This window comes from Meleagris gallopavo, chromosome 6 (assembly GCF_905368555.1).
Source record: "Meleagris gallopavo chromosome 6, MGAL_WU_HG_1.1, whole genome shotgun sequence".
In the NCBI taxonomy this organism is placed as follows: domain Eukaryota; kingdom Metazoa; phylum Chordata; class Aves; order Galliformes; family Phasianidae; genus Meleagris; species Meleagris gallopavo.
In genome coordinates this window covers 38253391-38265639 of record NC_139409.1, presented here as the reverse complement: position 1 = coordinate 38265639, position 12249 = coordinate 38253391, and the positions used below count along the sequence as shown (strand labels likewise).

The window sequence follows — 12249 nt, the reverse complement described above, 5'->3', positions numbered from 1 at the left end:
TAAAAATGAAGCTTTGCTGGGTGATGTGAAAGAATTACCAGGCTTTGCTTCCAGCTCTTGGTTTACCAGTGCTGCTTTTCATGCTGGAGAAGGGGCTGGTAAAGAAAGGGATGATTGCTGAGAGGAACTTGAGAAGAAGTGCTGACATCGAAGAGAGGAGGGTGAGATTACAGAGCTTACTTTAGGCTGTATTTCCAATGTGGTCACTCATTGCTGTGGTGAAACTTTAACATTTGAAAGCAAGTCCCCAGATCTGAAGTCACCTGGGAGGTAGCTTACTTGAAAAGCAGCTGTTGGTCTGAAGCACACTTTTCCATCTTGAGTCAAAATTTGACTGTCATTTAATCCAAGCCACGGGTGGCTTAAGGTACTTTCTTCCATTTTCAGAAGTAAAACCTTTTCATCGCAGTGACAGCAAATAAAATGCAAAAGTAACAGTAGAAAAGGGGTTCTGGTGTTTAGTGTGCAAGTGTGTATTTGTTGCATCAAGCAGTAAAATCGCATGGGATAAGGACCAATACCTTCAAATAAGCACAAAAATTGAGAAAAATTCATTTGAAGGGAAACTGAACATTTAAAATCATCACCTAAACCACAGGTTTGACAATTTTTAATTTAAGAAAGCACCGATTCCAGAAATGAAAGACAGCTTTTGGGCAGGTGGTCGTTGTTGCCATGCATGTTTATGTGAGCATATGGCAAGCTGATGAATATGTATTTGAATGCTTTGAGAGCTGGACTAACCTTCTAATAATGCATATGTAAACTTCCATGTTTGCTTGATTCCTTTTAAGTAATTTTAAAATCTCATCCCTGCCAGTTTTATTGTGTTTACAACAGATTGGTTTTCTTCCCATATGAAATATCCATACTAAAGAAAAGCAAATTCTTGAATGAACTGTAATGTGCTGTTGAATTTCTACAGCTGGAATAAGGCAAGCTCTATACTAGACATGTGGTGGAGGTACAGTAAAACAAAAGCCATTGCAAATAACAGTGTATGAGCTATACTAGAGATGTAAAGCAGATATGATTAAATCTTGAACTCTTTGCAGTAGACTTTGGGAATCTTAAATACCTGTATTTTTAATGGCAATGTGGCCTAATAAAGGAAGACTGAGATGCTGCAGTAGCTGACCGACTCGCCTGCATTTTCTTCTCATCTTCAGCTAGGTTCTGAGTGGTGGAGAAGAGATAGGGTATTTCCCTGTCACTTTGTGTAGCATTGCTACAAAAATATTTTTTTTAAAGGATCAGACTTTGCCCCTCTTTGCAGGGGAAGAGCATGCTATTTGCAGTTGTAGGCAATAGACAAGTGTATTTATTATTGTTGACTCTAATTGTAAACTCATTTGAATTGTGTTGCATATTCCCAAGTTTGATAAGGATTTGAACTATTTTTCTTAAAAATCTGTTGTCCTTAGAAAATGTTGTGGCATGAACTGAAATCGGTGCCCCTCAATTTGCTCCTTTTAGCAGAATGGACTTCATTTCGTTGCATTTTGAAATGAAAGAGATCAAGTGTTACAAACAGCAAGGTGGAAGAGGATTCTGTAGTTATTGGGATGATGGTATTTTTGTGTATGAAGTTTGATCTGGGGGAGAAGCATGAAAAATAACCAGGCACTTACTGTTACTGAACTGCAAGTGGATGGAACATTTGTTCCAAGTGCATTTGACTTTTTTTTTTTACCTACACTGACAGTATTCTATCAGTGTCAATAACTGTCTTTAGTGCCACATGGTGGATGGTTTTAAACTGGTGGATCCCCTTAAAAGTAGTTAAAGTGTAAGCTTTACAACTTGCTGTAAGCTTCTGTTTGTTAGAGGTAGTGCAACTCCCTCATCATCCACATCTGACTACTCTGTCAGAACAGGACAGCTGAATGTGCTTAGAGTTTTGTTTCGAAGTCAGAATAGCAAGCCTGGCTCTTCTTGACTAGCTTTTGACAAAGTAAAGTGTGTTTTTGTTGCTTGTTTTTTTAAGTTGTATTTAAAAAAAAAAACTTAAATATTTAAACTTTTAAAAAACTTTTTTAGGAGTTAATCGATGAAGCATAGCGTAAGGCTTTATCAGTACTACTGATGCTTTACTGCCTGCATTAGAATAAAGGGCTGCTTCCTGTTAACCTGAGCAGGAAGGAGAGGTTGCAGCTGAGATGAAAACAAGCAGTTTTAAACTTTAAACTGAAGAAGTTTGCTGGTATGTGCGTGTTACTGCACAGCACTTACACTTTCATTTCAACTTTAAAAGACATAAATGCAATTAAGATACTAAAAGCATGAAAGGTGTGAAATCAAGAATTCAAAACTAGGAAAAAATCAAATTAAGGCCATGAGTGTAAAAAAAAAATAGGCTGATTCCAAAGGTAAAGGCTGAGCCCGTTCTGAATGCCACAGCAAACGAGAGAAAGTGTGAGTACTCAGTTCTTAAACGGGTGTCGGTAAAGAGAAGTGAATGGTGTACAGTTAATGATTTATAGCAATTTCAGGCTCGATAGCAAAGTGAGCTTGCTTACTCACTGTCAGCTCAAAGGGATTGGTTACAGCCCTGCACATAAAGCATGTAACAGAATGGCAGAGGAGTAACACCCGCAGGTTAAATAGGACTTTGTCCCATTATCCATATTATTTCTACCAGCAGTACCAATCAGTGCACTGGGGTTCCTGCCACCTGCTGAATGTAGATCCTGCTAACCCACAAAAGAATGACTGCATTGCTGTGCTATTATCTGTACTGACTAGCTGCTGTGTGAGCTTGAGTGAGACAGATTCCCATGAACACGTAGTGCTGGCACCTACCTACCACAGTCAGTGCACCACACTGCCTCTAACAGCATGCTTACCCCAAAGCCAATCTCTGTAAGAGCCTTTGATAAAAATGACAAGCACACAGGCTTTCTTTCCAGAGACTTCTAAGTGTAGCATGTTTTCATACTGAAATAACAGAACTGCTGTCTTGAAAAAATAATAAACTTTTAAAAGTCATCATCTACCTTCATTTTCCTCTATTTAACTACATCTGGGGGAAAAAAAATCTTCTATTACTTGATGTTAAGTATTTGTTTTCCAAAGTACTTTAACTGATGAGACAAAACCAAGTATGTGTGTAGGAAATCTAAGTTAAGTTAGCTAATTAAATAGCTGAGTACCACTTGACTACTAACCTAGAATGCTGTACATCTTCTAGCCTGTCTTTCTGAAGCATTCCTTAATTTTCCAGTCAACATGCTGCCTAATAGCAGAAGTAATATTACTGGTTATTCCATTACAACACACAGAGCAAAAGCAAGGAGTAACCTTCAAAGTTAACTTGAGCTCATATATATAGATATATATCTCCAAGGCTGATTGGAATTTCCCACTTGAGTAACTTCATAGCAGTAATAGTTTTGTGGTGAAATAGTACCTGAGTTAAATGCAAATTTTATTACTTAGGCAAAGGATATTTTTATTTCGTTTCTATATTGTGACATGAAGGTTACCATGTGAACAAATATCCTGCGTGGCCTTTCCCCACTCATACATTTTAGAGTTCTACGATTATGCAGCTTTAAGTATGTAAAGTATGTAAGCTTCTGTATGCAAGAAATCCCTTGTGTACCCCTTTCCCACAGGGACTTGTTTACACTTAGTTTTTGCAACGGCATTAATAGATGTTTAAAAACTGACCTGCATCTTAAGTATGTAGTTTAGTTGTTTGTTCATCCATAATCATTTTGCAAGTGTGGTCACGCCTGAAGTATGGAAGTGTATTTAATCACCTTCATGCTGAAAAAATGACAATGGGGAAGACATTCCTCTCAGTGATTTCTTGCCCTCATTGTGCCTCTTGCCATTCTCAAGGAAAGTCTGTAGGGACAACTCTTGAGTTCTTCTCTAGAGCTGAAGCAGTCAGTTGTGCCTCACAAGGGCATGGAACATCATCTCTTCTGATATTGCAAACTCAAAATTTAAGTCACAGAGCAGGTAGAAGCAATATTGAGCTCTTACAACTCAGCATTTTCACGAAAAAGATGAAGTAAATCGGTCCAAGGTCTTTTCTGCATTTGCCACTCTTCTAGCAAGAGCATCAAAAATATTTCCATATACTCTCAACTTCAGGTGACAAAAAGACCAGTTTAAGTACATACCCAATTTATGATTTGTTAATACAGCTTACATTTGATTACCCTTAAATTTTTATGTAGTTTGCCACATATAACTAGATACAAGCTGTAAATTTCAAAAGGCTGTTTGTTAATTGGAAATAATCTCAAGTCTGGATGGAGGAGCAGGCTTTTGCTGTCAAAGTTTGCAGGAGAAATTGCATGCATTATAAACTTCAGTACAGAAAATGAGAAATGTTGACCTTCAGCTTCAGAGAGATTTCTGTTACTGACTTGCTGCTAAATTTTACCAAGAGATACTGATGATTTAAAAGAAGTCTGTTCAAATCAAGTCAAATCATTAAGTTGGATATAAAACAGTTGATTTGAACTATACATTTGAAGTAATCTTTTGCCTTTTTTTCTTAATTCCAGTTGCTCTATATTCTTCTCTTTGCTTCAAATATTCTGCTTTGCATTCTTCATTGAATGATGGATCAGTATAGCTAAAAGAAAGACAAACATTATTAGAATAATAGAATAGAAACTCTCTAAACAGCACTCAAAACTGATCGTCAGTCCCTCCCAAAGCATCCCACCCAAAGTTATCATCTTAAACTCTAGATACTGAATTGGTCTGCCTTCTCTTCTGAGACCACTCTTTCTTGAGGCACAGTTCTGATTCTTCAGGCCTATGCATGAAACCATAATGAGAAAAACAGAGAAAGGGAGAGCCAAATTATTCTTTCTTATTTGCAGTTAGGTTCAGTTAGGTTCCTTTGTATAAGAATCTCTGGAGAGCACTGATCTTTATGCACCTGAGAACCTACCATGAATTTAAGGGGAACAGTTTCAAGTTTGTTCCTTGAATAGTAAACATGTATGTAGGTAGCTCCAAAAGTCATGTCTCCTATTTATTTTCAGGGAAACTACGACAGATATAAAAACCACAATAACACCATTTGACAGTGTTTTATAGCTTAGAATTTTCTATATCCTGCAATGTAGTCACCTCTTTTAGCTATGTACTTTAGCCAGAGATGAACAAGAGCCTGCACATCGTACTTGTAAAGTCTGCACTGTTTCACATCTGTATGATGGCAAATTTTCCAGTGATATTCCAATGTTGCCACCATCATTTCCAATGCACTGAAACCAATATTCAGCTCTATATGCATTTCCCTGGTCACGATTCATGTGGATGGGTTGACTGAGATGCTCTTCATTTCATGGTGCATGGCCATCTAGAATGTGGCCTGTCTTTCACATCCCTCTCACCACTGCTGAAACACAGCACCCCCTGCCTCACTGTGCTCATGTCCACTGTTTGGGCTCCATAACTATGAATGTCAATGTGCGCCATTTTTTTCTGCATGGAGGAATTTACTTCCACCCCTTTGCTTCTTACACACTTCCATGTCAGATGCCATTCTGTCAGACTGCCCCTCTGCTGCCATCTGTCTCATGGCAATAACATGTAATGGAGTACCGGTAGGAAGGTTCAGCTTCTGCCATACTGCCACCATCTACATCTGACCTTGTGGGCCATCATAATAACTTAGGAGGCATTACTTTCAGAGCAATACTCATAGTATCTTGATCATTAATTTTGTCAGCTGACTTGTAATTTTAAGTCCAATGATTCAAGCACTAAATATTTTTCCATAGTACATATTTTTTTGTGCTGTCTGTTTTTGTTTGTTTCTTTGTCTAAAAAAAGGTAGAATTCAAGGTATGGAGTTACAGACAAATAGAACTGAATAACTTTGAGTTCCCACTGCAGTTAGGCTTGAACTCTTGTGTAGCTGCATCTTTTTAAATTAATTCTCAGACATCAAACTCAACCTATCATTACATTAAAGGCTTTTAACATAAAGTTCTGGTTTAGCAGGGTATGTATGACATGCATTCTATCACAACCCAAACCACCCCCACCCACATCAAGCTCAGAGAACACCAACTCCACACAAAGAAGTCCAAGAATAACTTCAGCCTAGTGACACTGTGGGTATATTAGACTTCAAAAAGAGACATTTAAATCCATAAAATATCCATAAACATTGAAAGACAGTTCAAGAAGCAAAACCGGAATGAACTTATCCAGTTTCTATAAGAGACTGTGCTTCTACCATTCACCCACATCCTCAATTCTGCACACTGAGTACAGGGCTGCATTTCACTGGGGCTGAAATTCTGGATCCGTCAGCAATATTTAAATGCAAGAAAGCATTTTTAGCCATAGGAGAGTTTTCTTAATGAAATTAAGAAACTCTAGTCAAGTAGAGCCCTGACCACCATCCTTTCTTCTAAAGCAAAGAGATGATTTTCAGAAAAAAAAACAGCAAAGTCACAAGGTTAGCAAAACCCTTCTTAGAAATACTAAATTTTCTATTCAATTCTACATTAGTACAGCCAAAAACATGGAGTGAAACAAAGACTCAGAAAGGACTTACTAGCCAACGAGGCAATCTTTCAGTGCTGTGTTCTCTTTCCGACACTTTACCACCATAAGGAAACCAGTTTCTTTGCAACACTTAGTAAATGCTGCAGAAAAACAAAAAGATTAAAATTAGAAAAATGACAGTAAAAAAAAAAAAAAAAAAAATCCTTGTGTGTATGCTTTTCCACAGGAAAAAGTAGAAATAAAAAAAACCTCACAAATCAGACCTGATTTATTATTAACATAGCCATGGTTGGCCTGGAGCCTTATACTGTTTATAAGATCTTTGTAGCCTGTTTAGCAACAAGATTCTAATTAGGATCTCCCCTAATATCGTGTAATGTGTGCACACACTGCTATGGCTAATACTAACACATTTATGAAGCTACTCTCGCAGCAAATCCATGATTCTTAGACTGCTTTTCATATTGACTATTCAGGGCTACTGCAGCAAAACAAAAGGAAGCATGAAGAATTAGGTAAGCCAAGATTGTTAGCATTTCCTCTTCAGTGAAAGAATTATTTTGGAATAATTAAAGTACATTTATATCTACAAATTAAGAGCGGAGTAATGCTGACAGCAACTACTGTCTCAAAGAAATGTCACTGCCAATCGCCTCCTGAGAAGGCATCTTTGGGATACAAGACAAAAAACTGTGAGGTCGTGGTTCTCTTCTGGAGTGCAGGGAGAAAGTCAGCAGTTAGTTTATCAGCTGGGATTGTCAGGTGGTGATCTATGGCACTGCACTGCTCCCCAGAGGACTGGCATCTTCTCTGTGTCATGTGGCAGCTTTAGGTGTTCTTCAATACAGATCTTCTTTGAAGTCCAAACGGCCAAGAAAGGTCAGTCCCTGAAAATACTGACCACCTTCAAAGTTCTTGGAATCACAATCTTTGGAACAAGAGAATATAAAAGGGAGGAGAGATATTCATCAGCCTCTTCCCAGGAAAAGTGATCTTGTACCTTTTTGCTCAATGAAATGTCAGTACACAGGCAGTCTCAAGGGCCTTGAGACTTAAAGAACAAGTCAGTGAGATACAGAGACAGAAACAGATTTGGGGACTAAAGAAGAAGCCCAGTAATGTGTAAGGCTGTTGGTTTGTATATGTATATTTTTTCATCTGGGGGTAACTCAAATTATGTCCTGTTACCAGCATTCTATACAGATGTTTCAATAAATAATAAACTAGATAATAATTAGCTGTTACATCATATTAGGAGATTTCAAATTATTTTCTTATGAGGACTCTAGGTTAGCAACTACATGCATTTAACAGGTGGAAAAAGTACAGAGACAAAGTGAAACATGAACCAGCAACCAAATAAAAAACAAAGTTCTTTCCAGAATTCCTCCCATTTCTTAATATCCAAGATTTTCTTGGTAATTATTTGAAATGCAACAAATTTAGGTCATATAAAAATTGTTATGCTCAAACATCTTTAGTAAAACTTACAGCTAATCCAGTAACATCAAAACTTAATGCAAAGGGTAGCTGTATCTATACTCAATATATATTTACACTGTGTTTGCATACACTGTGGATACAAATACTCCACCTAATGTGAATATATATGCTCGATGCATTGATTTCCTGTTTTGTCCAAAAGCTTCTATTTCATCCATTCAAACAAGAATATCCCACTTTTTATGCACAATGATCAGTTTCACGGCTTTGGCTGGGAGAGTTAATTTTTGCTACAGAGGTTCACTTGATGCCGCATTTTGGATTTTTGATGAAAACAGTGGTGGAAAGAGAGGGATGTTTTAGTCGTTGCAGAGCAGTGCTCACAGAGCCAGGGACTTTCAGCTCCTCCTACTGTGCTGCCAGCAAAGGGCTGGGGATGCACAAGCAGCTGGGAGGGGACACAGCCAGGACTGCTGACTTGGTGCTACGCTCAGCAACTGCTACGGGTACAGAAAAAGGAAGGAGGGATGTTCAGAGTGATGGTATTTGTCTTCCCAAGTAACTCTGTGTGAGGAGCCCTGCTTTCCTGGAAGTGCTGCCTGCCAATGGGATGCAGCAAGCTATTTCCTTGTTTTTCTTCGCTTGCATACGCAGCCTTTGCTTTTCCCAGTAATGTGCCCTTATCTCAACACAGAATTCCTCACATTTTCAGATTCTCTTCCCCATATCACCTGGGGAGAGTGAGCAAGTGGCTGCTTGGTGCTGAGCTGCTGCCAGGGCTAAACTACAACAATCAGACAGGTATCACTGCCATTCTTTCAACTGTGTGTAAAAAATATACCTTCTCAATTTGTGCTGAAAATCAAGAAGAGCCCTCCAACACCTGCAAGTTATCAACCATATGTACATGAATGTAAAACAGTAGTATAGAGTTGTATTTGCCTTTTTGTATCTTCTAGACGTTTAGTTGAGGTTTTGGATTTGCCTAGTAATTGTTCATCCCGTACAATAATTCTGCAAATCAAAACTTACATAGAATTACAGAATCATAGAATTGCTCAGGTTGGAAAAGACCTTAAAGATCATCAAATTCAACCGCAACCTAGCCATACTACCCTAACTCTAACAACCCTCGGCTCAGTCATGTCCCTGAGCACCACATCCAAATGGTTTTTAAACACATCCATGGTAACTCAACCACCTCCCTGGGGAGCCTATTCCAGTGCTTAACAACCCTTTCTGTAAAGATGTTTTTTCCTGATATTCAACATAAACTCATCTTGGCACAACTTAAGGCCATTTCCCCTCATCCTGTCAGCTGTCAGCAGTGAGAAGAGTCCAACCCCGCTCTTGCTGTAAGCACCTTTCAGATACTGAAAGAAAGCAATAATCAGCCTCCTCTTCCCCAGATTAAACAGCCTCAGTTCCTTCAGTTGCTCCTCGTAGGGCATACTATCCAAGCCCTTCAGAAGTCAGAGATTACTGCCAATAAAAACCAGCAAGATAAAATCCTACCTTTTGCTCAAACCTTTGTCCTTTTCCCTCTAAAACAGACATTAATCTATCTATGAAGTCAGTGGGGCAAAGCACACCTCCTAGCATCATGGATACCAATGACTTGAAAGTGACCCAACAGAGGCAAGCAACCCCAGGCTATAGGAAGCTTTTGATAATTAACCTACAAAAAAAAAAAAAAAAAAAAAAAGACCCACAACACTTCTCCTGCTTGAAGTGTCAATGACAGTGGTGTCGTTATCCTGCCAAACTTAAATTCACCTTTGCAAAACACTGCAAATAACTGGCATCTTACCCATTTGAACATGCTACTGGTGAACATTTAAACAAACACAACTCCTAACATCAGATGCTGGTTCTATAACCACATTCTACTTGAAAATGTACCAGATGAAAGTACACCGCAAAACTGCAATTAAATTAACTAGTTAATTACTTAATTGGAAAGACACAGTAACTTGTGCTCAAAGATACGTATTAACAATGAAGCTTGATTTCTCAGTTCTCATGTGATGTGTGGTTTAGCTTCAGGCCCCAAATCATCCAAATGCACGTGCACAACTTTGAGAAAACTCTGAACAGCTAAAGCTTATGAAGCAGCACAAGCTCAGAGCAATATAAGAAGCATACTATTAGATTATCAAAATGTTCTTTAGCTTTTACAGGTGACTTTTTTTTCTTTTGTTTCCTGGAGTGCTTACATTGAATGTCCCTACATCAGCATCTCAGAAAATTCATACCTATTATCACATTTCTAAAAATGCCCTGTTTTTCTGCAAAACATCAGAAAGCTTACAGTTCATGTAGTGATCAGTTTGATTTCTACTCTCCACAGGCACTGCCCTAAGTGCTGTGCAATTTTTCTGTAGTAATCATTCCTCCTGGAAACTGTGAAGTAAAAAAACCACCGTAGACAACGGGAGGTCCCTCTCACTTGTTAGCCCACCCATCTGGATTGGCTACAGGTGCAAAGTCCTGGTGAACAGAACCTGAGCTACAACTGAAAGCACTGCCTGCCTTCAGGAGCCCCACGCGCAGCTATGGCCAGGCAACCAGGAAGCACTGCTACCAAGTAGTAACACTGCTTACTGCATCCATTCCACAGATCTGTAACAACAGAGGCAAAGAAAGAGCAGGTTGAAAGGTATCAGGCGTTCCCACACGAGCACATAAAACTTAGCCCTCTTTTCCTCTGATTTCCAGTGCTTCAAAATCCCTTCCTGTAGCAGCCACGTAAGGCCTGTGGTTCAAGACAGTCTAGTTACAAGTGTTCACCAGAAACCTCGCCAGATTCTGGAGAATGTTGTTTTAATTATGCTCTGTCTTGCTCACAGTTCTTTCATTGACCAAAACATCTCAGTATTGATCAGCACAAAGAGTGCAAACATTATGGTATCTGGAGCGCTGTGTACAATCTCAAATCAAGAAGTCATCTCCATCTCTGTGATCTCACAATGGACACATTCCTCACTCAAGCACTGTCTGACTGTAGACCAAAGCTTGGGGTGCACACCAGAGGACAGAGGGAGCAGATAGCACAGGATCTAATGACAAACCCACTGCAGTTCGACATGTTAACAGCCACAAGGACAACTCAGACCTGCAGGAACACCAACCCCGTGCTCCAAACGAGCCCACTTCCTGACACTGCCGCATGTCATACGAACAACAACTGCTCTCTCACAGCAGAACTGATCTCTTAAAAATCTTACGCACGGTCCCATTTTTACCATTCTGGCAAATGGCTTTCCATGACTTTGCAAATTTGTGCAAGGAAACAGTGTTTTCCTTCTGCACGCAAGCAGCGATCTACCGCAGTAGAACCTCAGGCAGCAGTGAAACTAGATGCAAATTCAGGCCATCTGCAAATTCGGTGCAGGTTGTAACAAAGCAAGAATGTTTCAAACAAACAAGATTTTTCAGCCCTCTTAGGAACTGGGGTGTTTTAACTTTTGTTGCAATATGGCTGAACTGAAATTGAGCTATAAAGAGATGAAAAATAAAGACAAACAGAGACATTGTTTTAAAGCTGGCAGTGTTTGGTTGAGGAGCAGAACAGGACAGAATGTGTGTTAAAGGAAATGAGGGGTGGAGTGAAAATGCCTTGCTATGGGGAAAACAAGCTTGTGCTCCAAAAAAGGAGCCCTGATAAGGCTCTACCACGATATCTACATATGTCCATCACTGAATGCTCTATGCACAGGTTAAGGACAGATCCTGCAGGTACCTGCCACTTGTAATGGAAATTGGCTGTGATCACCAAGTCCAACCATCAACCCATCACCACCACGCACACTGTGTCCCTCAGCGCCACATCTACGCATTTATTGCACACCTTCAGGACCTTCTTGTCCTATTGCTGTTAATGGGGAGAAGAGGCCAACCCCCACCTTGCCACAGCCTCACTACTAAAAATCATTAGTATTTTAAAGGAATGTTTTTCTTAATAATTTTTGAGTAGTTTCCCCTCCTCCAGTTCTTTTTATTGCTTGATTACAAGCTAATATGGGAAACTGATGGAAATCGAAGTGAAACTGAGTAATTCTCATTTATATTGGACTGAAGACAGACTGAATGAGTGATTTTCCCATCTATCCCAACAGATACTGAAGCACACGCAATATCTGCCACATTAAAGACATGATTTTCAAAGTTTAAAAGATTAGATACATTACCAGAGGGTTAGTTACAACAAAGTTGGTGAAATTCCACTGGCACCTGTCCTGGGACACACAGTTCATAATTCAACAAAAAAAGAAAACAATAATTGAGGGCACTGCCCATTTTTACTTTAGAAAA

At 39.2% G+C, this 12249-nt stretch overlaps 1 protein-coding gene across 1 annotated transcript in view; it reads right to left on the bottom strand.

The window, feature by feature from the left end:
* Positions 1-1997: 1997 nt before the first annotated feature.
* CMC1 (C-X9-C motif containing 1) overlaps positions 1998-12249 on the bottom strand; it is a 44640-nt gene continuing 34388 nt past the window's right edge. Inside the window, exons 3-4 of the mRNA XM_010712885.4 lie at positions 6542-6632; positions 1998-4594 (exon numbers count right to left, since the gene is read on the bottom strand). Coding sequence (XP_010711187.1) covers positions 4480-4594; positions 6542-6632 — 206 coding nt within the window. The 3' untranslated portion in view covers positions 1998-4479. The remainder of the gene's footprint in view (positions 4595-6541; positions 6633-12249) is intronic.